Below are 24,821 nucleotides of genomic sequence, written 5' to 3' on the forward strand. Positions count from 1 at the left end.
CTCTACGCCCTCCACCCCTCTACGCCCTCCACCCCTCTACGCCCTCCACCCCTCTACGCCCTCCACCCCTCTACGCCCTCCACCCCTCTACGCCCTCCACCCCCTCCGCCCTCCACCCCCTCCGCCCCTCTACCCCCTCCGCCCCTCTACCCCCTCCGCCCCTCTACCCCCTCCGCCCCTCTACCCCCTCCGCCCCTCTACCCCCTCCGCCCCTCTACCCCCTCCGCCCCTCTACCCCCTCCGCCCCTCTACCCCCTCCGCCCCTCTACCCCCTCCACTCTTCTACCTCCTCCACTCCTCTACCCCCTCCACTCCTCTACCCCCCTCCTACCCCCTTGCTCCTTGCCACTCCCCCCTGCCCACCCGCAGCTCTCCCCCCTGCGCACCCGCACCTCTCCCCCCTGCGCACCCGCACCTCTCCCCCCTGCGCACCCGCACCTCTCCCCCATGCGCACCCGCACCTCTCCCCCCTTCCCACCCGCACCTCTCCCCCCCTTCCCACCCGCACCTCTCCCCCCTGCGCACCCGCACCTCTCCCCCCTGCGCACCCGCACCTCTCCCCCCTGCGCACCCGCACCTCTCCCCCCTGCGCACCCGCACCTCTCCCCCCTGCGCACCCGCACCTCTCCCCCCTGCGCACCCGCACCTCTCCCCCCTGCGCACCCGCACCTCTCCCCCCTGCGCACCCGCACCTCTCCCCCCTGCCCACCCGCACCTCTCCCCCCTGCGCACCCGCACCTCTCCCCCCTGCGCACCCGCACCTCTCCCCCCTGCGCACCCGCACCTCTCCCCCCTGCCCACCCGCACCTCTCCCCCCTGCGCACCCGCACCTCACCCGCCTGCCCACCCGCACCTCTCCCCCCTCCCGCTGCCCACCCGCACCTCTCCCCCCTCCCGCTGCCCACCCGCACCTCTCCCCCCTCCCGCTGCCCACCCGCACCTCTCCCCCCTCCCCCTGCCCACGCGCACCTCTCCCCCCTCCCCCTGCCCCCAGCCCCCCCGCATTTCTGCCCCCCAGCCCCCCCGCATTTCTGCCCCCCAGCCCCCCCGCATTTCTGCCCCCCTGCCCCCCCGCATTTCTGCCCCCCTGCCCCCCAGCACCTCTGCCCCCCCGCCCCTCAGCCCACCCGCACCTCTGCCCACCCGCACCTCTGCCCCCCTGCCCCCCTGCCCCCCTGCCCCCCTGCCCACCCGCAACTCTGCCCCCCTGCCCACCCGCAACTCTGCCCCCCTGCCCCTCAGCCCACCCGCAACTCTGCCCCCCTGCCCCTCAGCCCACCCGCAACTCTGCCCCCCCGCAACTCTGCCCCCCCGCAACTCTGCCCCCCTGCCCACCCGCAACTCTGCCCCCCTGCCCACCCGCAACTCTGCCCCCCTGCCCACCCGCAACTCTGCCCCCCTGCCCACCCGCACCTCTGCCCCCCTGCCCACCCGCAACTCTGCCCCCCTGCTCACCCGCAACTCTGCCCGCCTGCCCACCCGCACCTCTCCCCCCCTACCCACCCCCACCTCTCCCCCTGCCCACCCGCACCTCTCCCCCACCCCTCCCCTCTCTGCCCCTCACTCTAGCTCACCACTTATCCCTCCCCCCGCCCCTCCCCCTCTGCCCATCACTCTAGCTCACCTCTTATCCCTCCCCCCGCCCCATCTGACCTCCCCCCAACTTCTCTAACATTGTCCCTATCTGCTCCCAAACCCTCATTACCCCGTCTACCATGTACACTCCCCTGCACCCACTCCCTCTTATACCCCATTGACTGTTCCTCATGTACACCCGCTGGACCCCCACCCTCTTGCATCCCATCTACCTCTTTGGCATGTATACCCCCTACACTCTCCCTCTCCACAGGGCTAACAACACTTTTGTGTACATGCATGATGAATATGGGGTTCCAAGTCATTGCAGTACTAATTCCTTCCGTGTGCACTGCTATTTTTCTTTGATTTTACCTTTCTCTGACATCTTTATAGTACAGATTCCCTGCTGACAATCCAGCTCACTCACTGGATGTCTATTTTGACTTCTTCCATTTTGTTCCTTTTTTACCTCATATGTTTTAGTTAATTTATCTTCATCAACACAAGCAAGTTGGACATTTGCTTTTTCCATAATTTTTTACAGCTTGCATTCACCATATTGGGAGTCTTGCCCATTACCCAATATAGTAGCTAGCTCATGTGGGGTGGCCTTCAAGTACCTACACAGTGATAGTTGGTTATCCACACAGGGTTCGCACACTTGATGCCTGTACTGCCAACTCCTCATGCTGCCTACTCCCCGTACTGCCAACTCCTCGTACATGCCAAGGAGTAGGTGCTTCACCAGTTCATGACACTGGCTCTCTGGGTACTGGCCATCATACAAGGTGGTCTTTGCTCTTGCTGGTTGATGCCTGTATGGAGAGCCCTTGTTTGCAGTAGGCGGCGTCATTGCAGATATTTGGCCAAAGTTATCAGCTGGTTACTGCAAGGCTCTGGCAGTCTCTTCACAATGATGACAATTTAGTGCCAATTGTTATAACCTTGGGAACTTTACCTCCTTGGCTATATCATGGAAGGGAAAGAAAATAAACAAATTATGGACAGTTATCCTCGCAGTTTCTGCTTCCCCCCCCCCCCCCCCCCCCCTCTTTCCCCCTTTTTTTAAACATCTTTAGGCAACTCTCTTCCCTGAGCAAATCTTGAAGTAATTCCATCTTTAAAAAAATTCTATGCAGTCCCCAGTGTCACTCTCATCTAAGCGTCTTGTTGATGTACCTGTCAAAGTCATTCTCCATTATAATGTCAACATGTTACAGAGAGAAATTTTTCACTAGGACTTAAGGATGTATACAGACAAGGAACTATGTGAACACTTTGAATGTGGGGGATCAACTTTGTACATTATATAAATCGAAGACTGCCAGACAGCAAGGAAGACAGTGATGCATTCATTCTCACTTTTGATGGGATTCACTTCCAGGAAAGTGGAAAAATCATGTGTTCATGGTGCGATGTGAAACTATGTTACCCATATCACATTTGGCGTTTTAAGTGCCACCACTTCAGGAGTATGTATTTTAAGTGCACACACGACCTGATTCATGGTGACTGTGACCAAGCCGCTTCACAAAATTCATCGTGTGCACTACCACTCTCCACAATCCTCGAAGTGTGCTAACCTGCTTGAGGAATGCAAAATTCAAGAACTGAGGGTCAAAGATCATATCTCAGATTTTGAAGCTTGGAAGAAGTGATTGATTATATCCAATCTCAGCAGCAGTACCTGGTGTATGACTTCCTCCTCCATCATCTATCAGTGACAGGGCTCCCTCTCAGATCCCCTCACCTGAAATCTACGGATCAGAGGCCCGATATTGGCCAGTGGCTGAACGAACAGCGGGCTGTGGTCTCTCATGTTTCCCACCATTTTCCCATTCATTCACCCCACAGTGGTAAGTCCTCACAAGGATATCAACTGCCAAAAGTTGTGAAAATTAAAAAGGGAAAAACCTCTGGCGAAGGCTGCCCTGGTGACTTCGCCACAGATGCCAGATCCCTCCACACTGTCAGACTCCAAACCATTCTTCATTGATGTTGTGCCATCCCCACTAGTGACAGATACTGATTCTGGGAAATGACTTATCCTCCTGGCCGCTTCATGCTTAACCAGGACAGCCTCAACACGACAATCCAATCAAAAGGCATTGGATATTACTGTCACCCACTGGGAACTACTCTACTAATTTCCTCATGTTCTGAAAACTGTGTTGCTCTCGAAGAAACACAAACAACTGATGATGATTCTCAAACTCTTCAAGATAACCATGCGTCCTGTTGGAATCTTACAGGCCCTGAGAGAGCATCTATAGGGGTCTGTAAATCAGCTTGCTCAGACGTCAGTGAATATATTCGCTTTTGTATGATATTGAAAGAAGTCCCAGTAAGAGTGCAAACCACACTGCTCTCACCATTTGTAACATTTATTTGCCTCCAGGCAAGTCACTTATTTACACTGAGATGAGAACAATGCAATCGTGCTGCTCTCCTCTGTATGTACCGGACCTTGGTCGTGTCCCCTTTGGACTATGGTTGTCAGGTTTATGGCTCAGTTTTGAAATTGCTAGACCCAATCCATAATTGTGGTGTAAGGCCGGCTACTGGCGTGTTACAGACTGATCCCATAGATAGTCTGCTTACTGAAGTGCCACCATCATCCAAATTTTTGCATACAGGTGGCACTGAGCCCACCTCATGTGGGATTATTATTTTGAATGCACCTCGAGGTCCTCTTCTGGGATTTCCGCCTACCCTCTTTAGAACGTGTCTCTCTTGTTTGCGTACCGAGCGAGGTGGCTAGCACACTGGACTCGCATTCGGGAGGACGATGGTTCAATCCCGTATCCGGCCATCCTGATTTAGGTTTTCCGTGATTTCCCTAAATTGCTCCAGGCAAATGCCGGGATGGTTCCTTTGAAAGGCCATGGCTGACTTCCCTTCCTAACCCGATGAGACCGATGACCTCGCTGTCTGGTCTCCTCCCCCAAAACAACCCAACTCTCTCTTGTTTGCCTGCACAGCCTCCTTGGTTAGTACACAGATCAGGACTGGTCTGTTTAGGGGACATAAAAGTTTGTCACCCCCATGACCATTCGCTGTCCGTTCCTCTCTTCTTTAGGAGTATCATGGTGGGTGCTCATTTATTCTAAAACTATGGATAGGACGGAATATACTTTTACATCTCCCACTGGTCATGAACAGCTTTTATGGTTGGGAACATGTAGTGTTTTTATGGTAGAACTAATAGCCATTTACAGAGCCATATGTTCTGTGCTATTGACTGAATTTTAATTGGTACTGACTCAGTGACCAGTTTGCAGGCTGTTGATCAATGTTACTCTTGTCACCTGTGATATCTGATACTCATAACCTTTCTGATGTTAGTCATTATGCCTTCCCAGTTGTCTTTCTGTGGGGGTCCCACTACAGGCTGTGTCTGGGAGACCTCCCTTTGCCAGGTGGCTTGACCATGTAGCTGTAATGGATCAGGAGTGAGATGGCTGTGGGAAGAACAGCTCCCATCATGTGCAGTGCCTCGGGGGACACGTGTGGCCCCATATGCTTGCTGTCCTGGTTATTTATCTTACCTTGTTTTGTTATTACTGCCATTCCAACTGATGTGTAGTATGCTTTTTGCCCTTTACCTGTCACTATTAAAAATCTCGCAAGCACAAAGGCATTTTTTACTCTGCAACTTTCTTTGCACTTAATTTTTGTGTGTGTGTGTGTGTGTGTGTGAGTGTGAGTGTGTGTGTGGGGGGGGGGGGGGGATGCTGGTATGTCTCCTCTCACTGCAGATTGCAGATAAGCTCTCTTTACACCCCATTAGCCCGTGTCACCCCCTTCTCTCATTCCGCCAACCTGTCTCTCACCACTCGTTGTGTAATGTTGATACATCTTAGTGGTAGTTACCTTTGGCAGACAGTGGCACCAGTGTTATACAGGGTGTCAGGACAAGAAGTATAAGCAAACAAATGCGCGTAATCTAAGAATTCTGTATTTTATGCTGTTGGGTAATACTAGGTTGATAGACACACTCTAATATGTGATCCTTACCGTTAGATGAACAGCACTTGGTCGTATGGAGCATGCACACAAATGTTCACCCTGGAGCTGGCAGACGTACTCCTGACAGATACTATGTTGATTCCATGACAAAAGCTGCCATGTGCGCTTGATTAGTAGAATGTAAATCTGTAACGCATGTTCAGCAGTGTGCAAGAAGAGAGTGGAATGTGCATCCTCCCTCATGTAAGTCCACTCATCAGTGGGACAAAACTCTTTGAGAAATGGGAAGCTTGATTTCAAATGTTGGAAGAAATACTGAAACACGAGTGAATGAAGAGACTGTGGAACATGGGCTTGAAACATTCTCTAGAAGCCCATGTAAATCTATTTAGACAAGCTAGTAGGGAACTAGATGTCCCCCATTCATTGATGTACAACTTTGTGTATAAACATCTTCGCTTGTGTGCTCAACAAACTCGAGCTACTGCATCACATTAAGCATGAGACCTAATGCAGGCAATGTGATTTTGCTGTTGAACTGTTGCGTCATATAGATAAGAAAACTACTACCTCAATTCAGTGCTGTTCAGTGATGAATCTAACTTCCATGTCTGTGGCAAAGTTAACCAACATAACTGTTGAATATGGGGGAAGTGAGACTCCAGGAGAATTGATTGAGTATGAAAGAGGCACACCAACAGTTACTGTGTGGATTGATCTCAATATGTTGGAAAACTATGCAGTTCCACTGGTGTCTCCTGACATGGTTTTCCAGCAGGATGGTGCTACACCCCACTATCATGGGCCTGTTACCACATTTCTCCATTCCCCTTGGTCTCCCAATCTAAGATACCAGTGTATGGGGGTTTATCAAGGACATCGTTTACAGAGCAATGGTATGAGATCTGGTAACGTTGAAACAACGGGTCTTTGCTGCAGTAGAGGTCATAACACCTGTCGAGCGCATGAACATGTGGCAGGAAATGAAGTACTGTTTTGATATCTGTCAAGCTACAAAATCTGCCCTCAAATAACTGTACTAACATGCATAAAAATGTTTAGTTCCTGTACACAACATTGAACAAATAAAGCTATGAAAATTAACATGTACTGAAATATAAACAAATGTTTTTGTATACCTCTAGCCTGGACACCCTGTGTTATTTCATCTATCTGCGTGGCCTCTTACATGGTCTGCAAGTGTGCTGCTCCCTTCCCATATGAGTTTAAATTGTGTAACATTAGGAGGTTGGGCTGCAGGTTATGCCTTGGAACTGATGGTGTTACTTGTCAAAATGCTGGCAACTTTTGACAAGTTTAACACGGCTGCATGCAAACATTAAATACAGTAGCCTTTAAAAGAGAGTAGACAAAATTCTTGTTTAATACTGTTCGTTGAACTAGTTAATACTGTTCGATGAACTGGTATTTGAAGGAGTCTGTACAGCAGATCTGCAACCTCCATTCTGCATGATACTTAGGGCTTGAGATATCCAGGAAAGAAATTATATTGTGTGCACCCTTACTCCAAGTGTGAGTGGAATAGGACAAAAAATCATCAGTATTGGTTTGAATTGCCCTCTGACACATATTGTGTAATAGCTTGTGGACTATATGTGTAAATGTAGAAGAAGCAAGATGAAAATATACAAGAAGTTTGAAAAATGAGTAGTGTAGAAGTAGTCAAGGTCACATGAAGTGTGTTCTGGTTGTGTATGGAGCTATAACTAGTTTTAAATCATCGTAATATACGCCTTGATTAATTTTTGAATTTTTGTTTACTTTAGATGTTGGCTGCACCACCAATGCCTCCAATGCCAGCGCCACCAATAAGAACGTACAGACCACCACAGCAACCAACTGTGACACATCATGCTGCACCGACAACTGTTCGACCTGCTTCATTCACCAAAAGACAGAGTGAACCATCTGGTCCACCTGTTACAGTATTTGTGGGAAACATAACTGAAAGAGCTCCAGATGCAATGATAAGGCACATTCTGGCTGCATGTGGACATGTTGTCTCATGGAAGAGAGTGCAAGGTAATGGTGGTTCAGCATCAAATTGTATGACACTTTTTGCAAAATTACAAGGAGACAGTGTCACTGACTGGTACTTTCATTTCGAAGGCAGAGTTCCAGTACTGCTGATAGACACATTTGAAAGCAAAAAATATCTTCCTTGCTTTGGGAACTGGTAGTTTTTCCATCAGAGAGGAAATAGTTTTATCTCAAACACCTTCCTCAACTTCATGTCCCTTTGTCCTCACAACAGGTGAGTCCCTCTCAAACTGGGGTCTGAGGGACCATACCCTCCTTTCCAAACCTATTCCTCAGTTCTCCTTTGGGGAAGAACCAACAGTTCTGAAAAAAGGTTTACAGTTTTATGTCCTGGAGGTAAATATGGGCTAGTTATTCTGTCTTGTTGTAATTTTACTGTTTCTCAAGTAAATTTTCTTTATAATACAGTTGGTGTTTTTATTCATTATTGTGTATAAAAATTTATTTCAATTTTCAGCCTTTGGATTTTGTGAGTTTGGGAGTCCAGATGCTGGCTTGAGAGCAATTCGCTTACTTCATGACATGGAGATCGGTGGAAAAAAGTTGGTGGTCAAAGTTGATGCAAAAACAAAAACTGTTCTTGATGAATACAAAGGTAATAGCTTATAGTTAAAAGGCAGTAACAATAGCAAAAAAAGTAAATCGCTCATCTGGAATACTGTAAATTGACTTGTTACCTGTGGTGGCAGGTCTGAATTTGTAATCTAATCCTAAATCATAGATTAGGATGGCAAAGTAGCTTACATATTCTGAATGGCACCAATATGTTTCATGAAAATAATAAGCTGATCATTAATGGGTTTCAAAATTAATTCCCCCTCCCCCCTCTCGTGTGTGTGTGTGTGTGTGTGTGTGTGTGTGTGTGTGTGTGTGTGTGTGTGTGTGTGTGTCAGTCAAGTAGAATATTATGTCACTAGGGTAGCTTTGATATTGAACTAATAAGAAATATAATGTGAACTCTGTTCTGTTGCTGAATTAATGAGAGGGACAAGATAAGAGAGCTTTTTTCTCTCCGTATGAATCAGAATATCAGCAGCACCTTAGCTTTAATATGTTGTCAGAATGAAAAAAAGTAAAATACCAATTGAATTAGGCAAAGGGATCAATCTTGCCTGAGAAGGTGGACATCTGTTTTTTTATAGATGTCACAGAAACTTGTTATGATGTACTTAACACCTACCACTGCTCTCATACCATATTTGATAGTCTGATGGTTGTCCAGAATATGTATGAGAAAGAAATTGTAGGAAGATATGTAACATTGTCCTAGTGAAGCATGTGAGTTTGTAAGGAAAGGTCATTGAATACCCTCACAAGAAAAGGTCAACTTACCAACTGGACTGTGCAAATAATGACTGCAAATAAACCCATATAATGTTTTTGCATTGTATCGGTGTCCAGAATTGATTGTGCACCCAAACTTCTCTGTTTCTATGTCCGCCTTCTCAGGCAAGATTGATCCTTTGCCTAATTCAATTCGTATTTTACTTTTTTTCATTCTGACAACACATTAAAGCTAAGGTGCTGCTGAAATTCTGATTCTTAAGGAGAGAAAAAAGCTCTTTTCTCTTGTCCCTCTCATTAATTCAGTAAGTTTGCAAAAACAACAGAGTTCACATTATATTTCTTATTAGTTCAATATCAGAAACTTTCATTTAACTACATTATGCAACACTTTAATTTGGACTATATGAACTACTACCTGTAATTGAATACCAAGTTTTTCCAATATTGTATTCAGACCAGTTTTCCTGACTTGTTTTTAATGACGTAAAATCCAAAATTTTCATTTTTGGATCTTTTCAGAAATAGGATTCTTCTTTCTCAGCTGACATTAAATTTTCCAGTTGAATTTATGTTTATTAATACGTTTGTAAAGTCTCTAATGACACCTCCTGTTTTCCATCCAGGTCAACTGCAACTGAAACAGACTTCCGCTTTTTCTCATGGTTTCATTAAGTTGTTTTTTTTGTTAAATCTCACTTGAGTAAGAATTATTTGGTATAAAGATAGTTACAAGAAAACAACAGCAATGGACTTCAACAAGATCTGTCATGGATAATTACATAGTTTGTTAGTCGTGCTATTTTTGTAGAATTTTGTTCCTGTGTACCATGCTCTGCCATATTTTACGGACTATAAGATACACTTTTTTCTTTGAAAAATTGCCTCCAAAATTCAGGTGCATCTGTACTCGAAATTAATATAAAAATGTCCAGTGTGTGATTTAAATTTTGCACCAGTTTTAAAAATGGCCATATATTTGATGCCATGGGAAACATATCTCTATCTGGCAACAGTGGATTGAACTGGCAATAGCAGTGCACCAGCACAACGAACATGAGTTATGGGGAGGAATGAAGCAAATGGATGAAGGGTGAAAACCAACATTATTTCATGCCAAAGGGAGCTTTAGAATGATCTACAGTCAAACAAGTGTGGCAGTGGATAAAACAGTTGTGGTCTAGATGAGAGAAGGCATTATTTTAAATGTTCCAAGAAGTGCGGCATAAGTGATACTGAAACTTCCTGGCAGATTAAAACTGTGTGCCCGACCAAGATGGTCGGGCCACAGTTTTAATCTGCCAGGAAGTTTCATATCGGCACACACTCCGCTGCAGAGTGAAAATCTCATTCTGGATAAGTGATGCTCTCGATGGCAGTGAAGACCATCTTATATATGGAGAGGACAGCTGTGGTGGTGGTGGTGGTGGTGGTGGTGGTGGTGAGGAGGAGGAGGAAAAGAAGAAGAAGAAGAAGAAGAAGAAGAAGAAGGAAGTTCAGATGATGATTTTCAGGAATTTTGAAGGTCACTTTGGTGTTATAAGCTAAGATTTTTTTTAGTCTGTCTTTGCAGTCTAATAATAAAAATAGCAAAAATGTTATTTTTTTTAAAAAAAAGCTTGAAAATTAAGGTGTGTCTAACAGTACGTAATGCCTTATAAGACTTAAAATGTGGTATGTTGTAACACTACAATTTGCCTTCCTGTGAGATATATTTCTTATTAGAAACTTGTTATCTCTTGTTCTCCAAATTTACTGACATCTTCATTGGATACTCTGCCAATTTGTAAAGGTGGGTGTAGATTACATGATGTGGGCAGTTGGATTGCAAGACCCAAGGATTTTTACATCTAGTTTGGACAGTGTCCTCCTCCAGAGCTAACTAGCACGCACACGTGATTTATATATATATATATCTCTCTCTCTCTCTCTCTCTCTCTCTCTCTCTCTCTCTCTCTCTCTCTCTCTGTCTACATCGTACTATCACTGTAGCTGACCTGTATGTTGCTCTGTGTGTGTGTGTGTGTGTGTGTGTGTGTGTGTGTGTGTGTTTCCTTGCACATGTGGTCATAGTTTCAAGCATAAAGCCCTAAACGAGTAACAAACACCAGCATTGTAAATCTTAAGTATTATTTAAAAGTAGCTAAAGCATGGTGGACATTGAGCATTGGGAAAGTTGAATTTATTGGTAAATTTACTTTTTTGTTAGATCCTTTTTTTTAAAAATTATATATGTTATGGCAAAATGCACTGGAGCTTTTCTGTTTGAAAATCTGTTGGTTATTCTGGCTGTTTTGTTAAATAATTTCAGCTGAAAAGCGAAAGAAGATAAAAGGGAAGTCCCCATTGCAAGATGAAACACCAGAGGATGAAGAGGACTATATGGATGACAACATGAAACAAACTGATAAATCTGCTCTGGAGAGAATAAAACTTATAATGGAAGATTATGAAACAGATATGAATAACTATGCAGCTTCATCTGCGAAGGCGGACAGAGCAAAAGCTGGTAAGATATTTTCAACTTTACATGATTCGGCTGAAAAATTTTAGTAATGTTAAGGGATATGACCTTTCCTTTTTTGAGCTTTGGTGTATAACTAGAGGTAAGACATTTTCAGCTTAATGTTTACTCATGTATTATGTTTACAGAGTGTCTTAAACTATTAGCGTCTTAGTTATACAGATGATAGAGAGGACTACACTGAGTACTTTGAGATACAGAACAAATGGCTAGAAAGGAATATTTAGATTTTAGGTGATATAAAAAACTCTGACAAAAATAATTCCTCAAAAGTTACGGTAGCCAGTCAGTGCAGGCTTTAAACACAAACCATTGGCATCCGGGATTTCAAAATGATTTGATACTATTGTTTGTTCATGTTGGTTATGTTACCAGTGTAGTTACCACTCATGGCTAAGAAACTTTCGGCGCAAAAAAGACACATTTGCATTACACACAGAGCCAAGTCCATGGACTGCACCACTGTTCAACAAGAAATTCTCACACTCGCAACCAAAAACCAAATCAATCGTTGTGAATGTGTTTGCACCATTTGTTACGGATCAGATAATGAAGGAACTAAAAGAAGCACATTTTATTTTAGTGAAAGTGGATTCTTCCAGCTGGCCCTTTTAGTGGTTAGATTCTCCCATCCAGATAAAGCCATCATAGTGAGAATGTTGGAGTTAGTGAACTTTGGTGTTGAAGTGCAGCACATTTGACTTCATATTTCTTAGAGGTGTTGGGAAAGTTTGACCTCATGAGAAGGTAGTAGCAATTTTGGCTAGCAACACACACACAAATCATGGAGGAAAGAGAAGGAATGTTAAAAACAATCCTTTTATAAGTTGCAAGAAATGAGTGAAAATTATTTAGTAAGCTGAAGATATCCAGAGTGTGCACAATTCTGTCCAAACTGTTGGAGATGGCTTACTCATTGATATACAGCTCATATTTGGTAAAAGTTTATCAGCATTCCTTAATTTAAGCTGCACATGTTGAAAACCTAAAATTGTTCTGAAAGTTCACTGAAGTATAATGAAGGGAATTTCATTATAGTAAAATTTATGCTCATCTGTTGTACCATATTTCAAAAGAGTGATTGATGTTTTCGAGCACTAAAATCCTACCTCCTGTCCTGTGTTGTGTGTCCAATCACACTGAGGATTTTTTTTTTCCTGAATAGCCATTGTCCATCATCATCATCATCATCATCATCATCATCATCATCCTTCAGTCCCTGAGTGGTTTCTCCAAAAGTATTCCGTGGATTAAAAATGACTGTTATAACAGTTGCATACAAAATAAACACCATGGTTAAGTGTTTTGGGCTATTATGCCGCAGTTGAGTGAATTTCATATTTAAACCCATTGTTTTGTTCCATCTGCGAGGACATTTTCAAGGGGGGGTAGTAGCTTCTTTGACTGTCCGATTCACACCCTGGCTCCCTGCTGACTGCAGGAAAATCACGTTTGTGCGCCTCTGCACAGTGGCATGACATAACATGAATATCTGAGCACAATTGGCCATTGCCGGCTACCGTTGTCTGCTGTTTTTATCATTGACAAGGCCAATTGTGCTCGGGTATTCAAAACGTGATGTCATCTCACTGCGCGGAACCACTCGTAAATAGAATTTTTCGCAGTCAGTAGTGAGTCAGGGTGTGAATTGTACACTCTGCGAAGCTACGATACCCCTTGAAAATGTCCTCCACAAATGGGGACGAAATGTTGGGGTTAAATGTGAAATCCATTTGACTACGGCGTAATAGCCCGGAACATTCTATTGTGATGTTTCCAACTATGGAAGTTTACATTTTACTAAATAAACACTGCTCAACAAATTAGAAGCCAAAAAATCCCAGAAATTTTTGATAATGCAGTAAAACAGCAGTTACATGAATTGGAAAGTGAGAGGCTAAGGACACATCAGTCAAATGTCACCACAGTTTTCTACGATACCTGCATTGACTATATTCGTGAATGGTCTGAACCATTTCTGGAACTTCTTTATGTAGTGGCGTAGATTGTTCTAAATCTTGATCAGTGCTCCAAATTGTATAGTTTTGTAAACTCTAATGTCATGAACTTTAGTGTAGTTGAGGGAGAATTGTTTGAAGAGTTCTGTTGTGTAAGTAAATACAGCGAAGAGAAATTGCTGGAGTGGAATATGAAATCAAATTGTAGTGTCGCTGTAAAAGTGCAGGAATTTTTTTACTTATTTTTACAATTCGTGAATATGTCTGAAATGTATTAGAAGCTTGGTTGAAATTTTGTTGCTGTTTCAGATTATAATGCATCTCTCAAAAGTGTATTTTCAGTAATCAAAGTTTTGTGGTGAGATGAAAAAACAGACTGCAGCCAGAAACTGTAATAGCTCTGACATAGATAAAAATTATGTTTGTTAGCCTCCCTTGTAATGGCTTCCACAGGTTGATACTAATGAAAGTAAATTTCTAGATCAAATATGGTGTCTGAGGAGCCATACTCCAAGTAGCATTCTCATCATTTAGAGAAAGCAAGGGAAACATGTTTGTATTTATTTTATTGAAATCTTTTTATTCGAAGACACACAATGTTTTGTTTCTTCATTAAACATATCACGTAGGTCACTTTGGTACAAACAGATAATGAAAATGTTGAGGGATGTCCTGTTCTGAAAAGATATTTGATCTAGCTGTGTTGATTAACTTCTTATGGAAAATACTTCAGAAATTTATCACCGAATTCTGTGGATCCACAAAACATTCTTCGATTTTTCATTCAGCTGAATGTCATTGTCTCCAAAAACCACGGGAAGAGAAGCGAAAATGTAATGTGTATTTCTATCATCCATCTGTTTCTTATCTAATTGTTGTTACTTTCTGAAGGCTGAAATTTGCAGAATGTTGAAGGGGTACATTCAGTGAACTGAATTCCTCAAATATTTCGCAAAGATAATGCCAGGTTAAAAGTAAAGTCACTCACTGATCTTGGAACTCAAATGTTTCTCTTGAGCAATGTGAGACCCAAGTTTATTGCTAAGTTTATACACACCCTTTATCAAGACATTCCCCCTCCCCCTGAAAGCCAGTGAGAGGTACTTTAATAAATTAGGGAATTGTGCTCAGCCCCCGTATCAGTGCACATTTTTCAGAAAACAACTTAAGTGGCTGATGTTTAATAAAGTTTGCCTCTTCAATCTCATGAAGGGCAGGACTCATGCTGCTTAATGCCAGTACTTCTCAATTAATAAAATAGTTTGTCCAAGTAGTATGAGGAGCCTCTTTACAGGTCAGAGCTTGCATTTCACTGTAACAGCCAGCCGTACTAGACATCTAGATATACACACCCTATATAATTTTCTCAGTTAATGTTCTTTTCTTCCACAAAAGAGTGTGGTATTTGAAAGAGGTCTTTTGCTTTTGTTTAAAGAGATCTTTTTCTGCAGAAAAGAAGATTTTCATGAAATTTGTTGTCATGTATAAACTACACATATCAAATTAGACGTGCACCATCGTAGTTGTCTGTAGCTTCATCCAACTGAATAACAATATCACCATTACCTTTGATTACATTAACTAACTGATAATTAATGTTATTAGCCATATTGATTCAATGACTGGTAGTGTTGTCTTACTAACATATACTTGTCAGTTGCGTGGAACCTGACTTGCATATCATAATAGGTATCACGTCTAGAGCATCTGATTAAAAAAGGTTGTCTGCCGTGATGTAAGGTTTCTCAATCTCTGCTACATGGCAAGCAACTTAGTAAGATCGTAGTTTAATTGTATTAGGAAGTATACTTTTAGCAGCTCATGCTTTTTGAACAAATGACATGCTGTGGTCATTCTTAATGTCCAACAGTAGTTCAACCAACTGTTGTCATACTTTCTGCACTTCCATTTACTCGTGTCTTTAGAACTGCATGATAGATTTTAAGTATCACATTTCGTCCTTATATGTAAAAAATTGTCCATGTAGATAAACACAAATCACAGAAGAAAAAACAACAATGATATGCATTCAAGAAAATTAACCTTCAGACTATTGTTACTGTTAAAAACAAAAGCGTCACCTAGTGTGATTAGATTGCCATCTGCCATGCTTCCGTAGCAATAACACCTACTTGCTAGCCAGCTAGAGGTACATTATTCCTTTACTCAGAAAGTAAATAAACCATATTATTTTCTCAAATCATTGCAACGCCCACACTGTGATGCCGTGAAACCCCCGGGAGCTGCAATGCATAGGTTTTCGGAAGTTGTACACACATTGGGTTCCAGAAATGCTGACCAAGTTGCACAAAAACAAGTGTTAGCCAATGCAGTGACTATTCATCCTGACATATTGTGTTGAAGGGAGTAAGTTTTTGAGCCAAACTGTCATTGTTGACAAAACATGGGTTGCTCATATCACTCCATAACAAAACAGTGTTTGGAACAGAGGCATTAAGTTTCCCCCTAGAAACTGAAGTTTCAGCAAACAATTTCATACCGTAAATTATTTACACTGTGCTCTGGGGTAGGCAGAATGTTTTGATTGTCAATTTTCTGCTCTGGGGTGGTGTAGTCAATGCAGATAGTTATTGAGAGATCTTAAAGAAAGAGCACTGTGTAGTGCAAAACAAAAGTCACAACAGGCTCGGTTTTTCTGCATGACAATGCTTGTCCCCAAAGGCTCACTACACTAAAGTTCTCATTGCGTCTTACAGGTAGGAGCCATTTAATCTACCTTCATATATCCCTTAGCTAGGATCCGATGACTGTCATTGGTTCTTTCGCTTAAAAAAGCACCTTGCTCGTTAGCACTACGAGGAAGATAATGATGTCAAAATATCGGTACAGGACTAGTTACAAAATGGCGGCTGTTGTATATGAGGATGATTTCAGAAGCTGGCCGTACGATACGGTAATTGCCTAAATGTATTTGGAAATCATGTTGAAAATTAGCTTAATGTCTACATCTGTATCTGTGCTGTACAAACCACTGTGAAGTGCACAGCGAAGGGCAAGTTCCATTGTACCAGATATTAGGTTGTCTTCCTGGTCCATTCACATATGGAGTGTGGGAGAATGATTGTTTGAGTGTTAGAAAAGCACTACATAAACAAAGAGCACTTTATCTCAGATTCAAGAGACGTAAAAATCTAGCTGACAGACAAAAGCTGAACGAAGCAAAAATGAGTGTAAGGAGAACAATGAGAGAAGCGTACAGTGATTTTGAAACTAAGACGTCGTCAATTGACCTGAGTAAAAACACTACGAGATTTTGGCCATATGTAAAATCAGTAAATGGGTCAAAATCAATTACTCATTCTCTCAGCAACCACACCAGCACTAATAATAATAATAATAATAATAATAATAATAATAACAATAATAAAGATTTTATTGTCTTTAGGCCATTACAGCAATTGACAACGTCAAATGAAGTTACAATTTATAATACAGTGTGATAAGGTATTGACTACTGAAATATTTTAGCTTATATTACAATAAATGTACAGTGGGTCATCTGTTGGATTACTGCATTTTACAGTTGAAGAATTCATTGATATCATAGAACGGGTGGGCAATAAACCATTCATGCAGTCTTTCTTTGAATGTATGTTCAGGAAGATCCTGTATGGCATGTGGCAGCTTATTAAATAGCTTGTGCCCTGTGACTTCATAGCTATTTATTGATTTTGATAGTCTGTGGTAAGGCGTGTATATGTGTTTGATGCTTCTTGTGTTGTAACAATGTACATTTTCTCTACGTTTCACATCTTGTAGGTTCTTCTTTGTAAAGATTAAGACATTGTATATATAGAGGTTTATTACAGTCATAATTTTTTGTTTAGTAAATAAGGGTTTGCAGTGAGCCTTATGTGAAGAATTTGTAATTATCCTAATGGCTTTCTTCTGCAATAATAGGATGTCATGTATATGACTACAGTTACCCCACAAGATAATGCCATAGGATATTATACTCTGGAAAAATGCAAAATAAGATGATCTGATGTATGTTTCAGGTACACAATTTCTGAGTTGTCTTAATAAATAAATTACTCTAGATAGTTTACTACTAAATATAGTTTACATGTTGGCCCCAGGATAACTTTTCGTCTAAATAAACTCCCAGGAATTTAACAGAACTAGGGTCATCAGATAGTGGCTTGTCTCTTAGAGTGAAGATTATCTGCTGAGTTTTATTTTCATTTAGCAGGAAATAGTTTCTCTAGTAGTGGCATGTGCTCAACACAGTCGAAGGCCTTGCTTAGGTCACAGAATGAGACCTGAGCAAAGCCTTTGTTCTCAAAAACTTTGAGGATGTAACTGACTACCGTGTTGATTGCACCAATGGTCGACAGATTCTTCCTAAACCCGTATTGTGTAGCATTAATTATTCCTAGATTCTCAAAGTGAGATGATAATTGTTGGTACATGATGCATTCTATTACCTTGGAGAATGTGGGTACTATTGAAATAGGCCTGTAGCTAGATGGAGAGTCTTTATCTCCCTTTTTGTATACTGGGACAATCCTAGACAGTTTTAACTCATCAGGAAAATATCCCTCAAGTAAGCACTTGTTTATGCAATGGGTTAAGGGGTAGAGAATGCAGTCTCACACTTTTTTTAGCAGGTTGGATGATATGCCATATATATCTAAGCTATCAGATGATTTCAGTTGTTTTATGACCCCTTGTACATATCTAGGCGATACTTCGGAGAAGGTTACCATGCTTGTATTTAGTGACTGTCTACCCCAATTTTGGGAGAGTAACTCTGATGGACTAATGTCTGGTTTGATAATTGCGTCTCCTATTTCTCTCACTGAATTAATAAAAAACTCATTGAGTGTTTGTGGTGGGATATTAATTTTGTCTTTTTTAGTATCTCTGGCAGCACTGTTAATTACTTTCCAAGCAATTTTGCATTTATTGGTGGAATTATTTATGGTGTTGGCATTGTAGGTTTTTTTGGCTTGCAGGTTGGCTTTTTTGTATTTATTCCTGCATTCCACATAGGCTGATTTGGCACAGTCAGACTTCATACTATTGTATATGTTGTACAGTAACAAAACTTGTTTCTTTAGATCTGTCAGCTGTTTAGTGCACCATATATTTTGTCTGTTTTGAGATCTGGATTTGTGGCTGCTGTCCATTATTTTGATTTTCTTTATGGGAATACTATGGTTAAATAGGGTCAAGAATGCATTAAAAAATCTATCAAATATTATTTTGGCTGGCAGATCATTACTTGATGTGTAATGTCCATCAACACTACAATGGCCAAACCAGTCTCTGTCAGCAAGGGGATTACGAAATGTTTTAATTTTATCCTCAGTTATGGGTCTGGTAATCACAACTGTTGGGACAGGTCTGTTTGCATTGCTCCTATTGAGGGGAATTTTACTTGCATAATTTAGAGATACGGAGTCATGGTCAGAGAATGGGAACACTACAACTTCGCATGTGTTTTCAGTGGTCTTGAAGTTTACAAAGATGTTATCTAAACATGCTTTGTTTCTTGTGGGCCTGTTATTAACATGATGTAAATTGTATTGTCTTAGCAAGTTTTCCAGATCTGCAACACTACCCTTACATTTAGTAACATCAAAATCAGCATTCAAATCACCTCCTATTGCAATATCATAATGTAGCCATTTAATAGTACTTAATTCACTCAATAGCGTGTCCATTTTTTCTAAAAATATGTTAATGCTTCCCTTTGGTGATCTGTACATGGATACTACTATTAGCTTATGACTATTAATGATTATACCCGTAACTTCAAAGTGCTGTTCATCACACAAGGAATTTAGGTCTAGTTTGGTTATTGTACAATTGAGTGACTGGTTGGAATAAATTGCCACACCACCTCTAATGTGCTTTTTCCTACAGTAGCTATTTACTATACTAAAATTGTCAAATTTGGCAACTGCAAGTTCATTCTCATTAGCCCAGTGTTCACTCAGACAAAAAATATCAAACTGGTTATCAAGTCCAAACTCATTTATGATAAGTTCTTTATCTTTCAGTCCTTGAACGTTAAGGTAACATATTTTAAGATCCATGCTCTTATTGCTAACACACTGAACACTATGGTGATTGGTTTTCAAACGTTTTTCAGGGCTAATCTTTTGGATTTCTGCCTCTTGTTTCCTTTTACTAAAAAATTGTTCACTTGGAGTGGTAGCACATCTACTGTTGTATACGTACTCTTCCCTCCGTGTGATGATACTGTAGATGAAGCTGCTACTAGAGGAATTGATGTAACTGCTGTTATGGTGTCTGGAGGCACTGTTGTGGCATCTGGTGACTGAGGAGATAAGGTGGTTGCTTCTTCTTCTGCTGCTGTTGAATCTTGCTGGTTAAGTGTGATAGGTACTGGTGCTGCTGTAGGCATTGTTGTGGCAACTGGTGACAGTGGAGATTTGGATGTTGCTTCATCTTCTGCTGCTGTTGAATCCTGTTGAAGAAGTGTGGTAGGTATTGCTGCTGCAGCATTTGTTATGTGTGTAGGTACAGTTGCTGCTTCCACCTCTACTTCTACTGCTGCAATAGAAGTAACCATTTCTTCAGGCTCTGCTTGCGTCAAGCAAGGAACTGGAAGAGCAGCAATTACTTCTTGGTTGTCAGATGCTTTCAGTATCATGCTGATGTTTTGGCACAGAATCTTCTTGCCTCTGTTATTAAGGTGCATGCCATGTCTCGTGTAACAGTCTCTTTGCAAGGAGTCCATACTTATAAAATATGCATTTTGGTAGGCCCTGCAAATCTTTGAGTATTGCCTGTTTGCTTTTATGATTTCCACATTCACACACGACCATTCCGAAAGGTCATGCCTATGTGGAATTCCGACTACAAAAACTGATTTCTCTCCTGTTGAATTTAGTATTGCTTTAAGGTTTCGTGTTGCACTGTGGAGGTCGTTTTTATATACATTATTGGCTCCTGCTATGACGACAATATGACGATCATTTTCAGTTTCTATGTTTCTAACAAGTTCTTGGATGGGTGCACCTGGTTTGACAATACTAGTTGCTTGTATACAATGACTGTAACATAGTATTTTTGCGATCTCACGTCCATGGCTATCAGAGAATATTTTCACTTTGAGTTTGTCTTCACGTTTATTGCGGAAGTTTCTGCTCATGTGCTTGTCACTATATAGATTCGGCGTGTTGTTGTCGTCACAGTTTTCCGTGGATTCCACATTTATATCTGAATCTAGTGCATGAAAACGGTTTTTTGTTACCACAGTAATTCTACAGTCACTGAGTTTCACACGACCAACCCTTTTTGGCCTAGTAAACATATGTTGCCTTGTTGTTTCTGCCTTTAGACCTATATCCACTTCAGAGCACTCGTTTATTGTAGGTAGGACACTGAAACTGCTTTTATTGCCGTGGTTCGTTCCATTCGTTGTATTTATCACCTTTTCGAAGATATCAGAGAGAAGGCCAAAATATTGAATTCGGTCTTTCGAAGCTGTTTCACCGCGGAAGATCGTAACACTGTCCCTTCTTTCAGTTGTCGTGCGAATGTCGAAATGGCAGATATTGAGATAACCGATTGCGGAATTGAAAAGCAGTTACAATTGCTTAGTAGTGGAAAGGCGTCAGGACCAGATGAGGTACCTATAAGACACTATAAAGATTATGTGAAAGAACTTGTTCTCCTTCTAGCAGTAATTTATCGTACATTGCTTGAGCAACAAAACGTACCTAACATCTGGAAAAAAGTGCAGGTCATTCTCGTTTCTAAGAAAGGCCATAAGACAGATCCACACAATTATAGACCTATACTGTTGATGTCAATCTGTTGTAGAATAATGGAACATGTTTTATGCTCAAGATATATGACATTCTTGGAAAATGAACAGCTCCTCTATAAAAATCAACATGGATTCCGCAAACAGAGATCTTACAAAACTCAGCTCGCTCTGTTCCTCCAAGAGATCCAAAGTGCAGTGGACAACGGTGTTCAGGGTGATGCTGTGTTCCTTGATTTCAGTAAGGCATTTGATGCTGTCCCTCATTGCTGTTTAATGAAAAAAATACGAGCTTACAGAGTATCGGAGCAGACCTGCCATTGGATTCAAGACTTTCTTGCGGATAGAACTCAACACGTCGCTCTTAATGGAACTAAATCTACAGATGTAAAGGTAATATCCGGAGTACCACAGGGAAGTTTGATAGGACCGTTGTTGTTCACAATATATATAAATGATCTAGTAGAAAGCGTCGGATGCTCTTAAAGGCTATTCGCAGATCATGCAGTTGTTTATACCTAAGTAGCAATGCCAGAAGATACTAGAAATTTGCAGAACAACCTGCAGAGAATTGATGAATGGTGCAGACTTTGGCAGTTGACCCTGATTGTAAATAAATGTAACATATTGCGCATACATAGGAAAAGAAATCCACTACCATACAGCTAGACTGTTGATGACAAACAGCTGCAGACTGTGTCTACCGTAAAATATCTAGGCGTAACTATCCAGAGCGACCTTAAGTGGAATGACCATGTAAAACAGATAGTGGGAAAAGCACACACAACACTCAGATTCATCAGAAGAATCTTAAGGAAATGTATCTCATCCAAGAAGGAAGTGGCTCATAATGCACTTGTTCGCCCGATTATTGAGTATTGTTCATGTATCTGAGATCCCCGTCAGGTAGGACTGATAGAGGAGATAGAGAGGATCCAACGAAGAGCGGCGAGTTTAGTCACGGTATCATTTAGCTGGTGAAAGAGGGTAACAGAGACGCTAAACAAACTCTACTGGCAGACACTAAGGGAGAGATGTTGCGCATCACGGAGAGATCTACTACTGAAATTTCGGGACAGCACTTTTCAGGAGGAGTCAGACAACATATTACTTCCCCCCCGCATACATCTCGCAAATTGACCACGAGGAGAAAATTCGAGAAATTAGAGCCAATACAGAGGCTTACCAACAATCATTCTTCCCACGCACTATTTGTGAGTGGAACAGGGTTGGGGAGATCAAATAGTGGTACCGAAGGTACCCTCCGCCACACACCATTAGGTGGCTTGTGGAGTATGATGCAGATGTAGATGTTAAGTTTATCTGTGCATGCTTTAATTAATATAATCTTGGCTTCACGATCCCTGTGTAAGTGATACGTAGGGGGCTGTAGTATATTCGCAGAGTCATCAATTAAAGACAGTTCTGGATAATTTGTAAGCTGGCTGTCTCAGAATAGCTATCTTTAAGAGCCTGCCAGTTCAATTTCTTTAGCATCTCTGTGACACTCTCCCATGGGTCAAATAAACCTGTGACCATTCATGCGACCCTTCTCTGTTAAAGGAACCTGTTAGCCCATTTGGTACAGTCCCGCACACTTAAGCAATATTCCAGAATGGGTTGCATGAGTGATTTGTAAACAATCTCTTTCGTAGTATGGTTGCATTTCCCCAGTATTCTACCAATAAACTGAAAGCTACAACCTGCTTTACTCATGACTGAACCTATATGGTCATTCCATTTCATATCCCTACAGAGTATTACACCCAGGTATTTGTATGAGTTCATGTTTCAGCTGTGACTCATTGATATTGTATCATAGGCTATCTTTTTTTCATTTTGTGAAATGCACAATTTTACATTTATGAACATGTAATCAAGTTGCCAATCTTTGCACCACTTCAAAATCTTACCAAGGTTTATGCAACTTCTTTCCGACAGTAATTCAGTATAGATTAATGAATCACCTGCAAAAAGACTGAGGTTACTAGTAGTATTGTCCACAGTGTTGTTAATATACAACATGAACGGTAAGGGTTCCAACACACTTCTCTGAGGCACATCTGATGATGCTATTTCTACAGTGACAACAGCTGTCCATCCAAGATAACATGCTGCACCCTCTCCATCCAAAACTCCTCAGTCCAGTCACAAATACTGCTTGATACCCCCGTATGACTGTGCTTTTGACAATTAACATAAATGTGGAAACACTGCATCTACCTGACTGCTTTGATCCAAAGCTTTCATTATGTCCTGTAAGAAAAATGAGAGTTAAGATCTTGCGTGATTGATGTTTTTTGAATCCGTGATAGTTGGCATGGAGGAGGTCATTCTGACAGAGATACCTCATTATGTTCAAGCTCAGAATATGTTCTAAGATTGTGCAACAAATCGACAAGTTGATGTCAAGGATGTTGGGTGGTAGTTTTGTGGATTACTTCTACTACCTGTCTTGTAAAATGGGTGTGTGAGCTGTGCTTTCTTTCAGCTAGGGAGAACTTTTTTTTTTTTAAAAAAAGGAACCTACAATAGATGGTAGTTAGAAGAGGGTCAAATTTAGCTACAAAATCATTATAGAATCTGACAGGGATTTCATAAGGGCCTGGGACTTTGTTCAATTTTAATGATTTCAGGTGTTTCTCAACACCACCGACTCTAACACTTATATCGCTCATCTTTTTGGTGGTATGAGGATTAAATTGGCGAAATTTTTCTGGTTTTCCATTGTAAGGGAACAGTTGAAAACAGAGTTAAGCATTTCAACATTTGCTTTGTTATCCTCAATTTCAGTTCCTGTCCATTTGCGAGTGACGGGACACTATCTTGGTGCCACTAAGTGACTGGAATACTCTCTTTCAAATTCTGAAGGTGGCAGGGGTAAAATACAGGGAGCGAAAGGCTATTTACAATTTGTACAGAAACCAGATGGCAGTTATAAGAGTCGAGGGGCACGAAAGGGAAGCAGTGGTTGGGAAGGGAGTGAGACGGGGTTGTAGCCTCTCCCCAATGTTATTCAATCTGTATATTGAGCAAGCAGTAAAGGAAACAAAAGAAAAATTCAGAGTAGGTATTAAAATCCATGGAGAAGAAATAAAAACTTTGAGGTTCGCCGATGACATTGTAATTCTGTCAGAGACAGCAAAGGACTTGGAAGAGCAGTTGAACGGAATGGACAGTGTCTTGAAAGGAGGATATAAGATGATCATCAACAGAAGCAAAACGAGGATAATGGAATGTAGTTGAATTAAGTCGGGTGATGCTGAGGGAATTAGGTTAGGAAATGAGACACTTAAAGTAGTAAAGGAATTTTGCTATTTGGGGAGCAAAATAACTGATGATGGTCGAAGTAGAGAGGACATAAAATGTAGACTAGCAATGGCAAGGAAAGCGTTTCTGAAGAAGAGAAATTTGTTAACATTGAGTATAGATTTAAATGTCAGGAAGTCGTTTCTGAAAGTATTTGTATGGAGTGTAGCCATGTATGGAAGTGAAACGTGGACGATAAATAGTTTAGACAAGAAGAGAATAGAAGCTTTCGAAATGTGGTGCTACAGTAGAATGCTGAAGATTAGATGGGTAGATCACATAACTAATGAGGAGATATTGAATAGAATTAGGGAAAAGAGGAGTTTGTGGTACAACTTTGACAAGAAGAAGGGACCGGTTGGTAGGACATGTT

At 41.6% G+C, this 24,821-nt stretch overlaps 1 protein-coding gene across 3 annotated transcripts in view; it reads left to right on the forward strand.

The window, feature by feature from the left end:
• LOC124799268 (RNA-binding protein 25) overlaps positions 1–24,821 on the forward strand; it is a 196,125-nt gene that overhangs the window by 66,146 nt on the left and 105,158 nt on the right. For all 3 annotated transcript variants that reach the window (XM_047262832.1, XM_047262833.1, XM_047262834.1), the window contains 3 exons: positions 7,335–7,590; positions 8,066–8,203; positions 11,204–11,401. In XM_047262832.1, the coding sequence (XP_047118788.1) occupies positions 7,335–7,590; positions 8,066–8,203; positions 11,204–11,401 (592 nt within the window). The remainder of the gene's footprint in view (positions 1–7,334; positions 7,591–8,065; positions 8,204–11,203; positions 11,402–24,821) is intronic.

The sequence above is a fragment of the Schistocerca piceifrons genome, chromosome 5, assembly GCF_021461385.2.
Source record: "Schistocerca piceifrons isolate TAMUIC-IGC-003096 chromosome 5, iqSchPice1.1, whole genome shotgun sequence".
In the NCBI taxonomy this organism is placed as follows: domain Eukaryota; kingdom Metazoa; phylum Arthropoda; class Insecta; order Orthoptera; family Acrididae; genus Schistocerca; species Schistocerca piceifrons.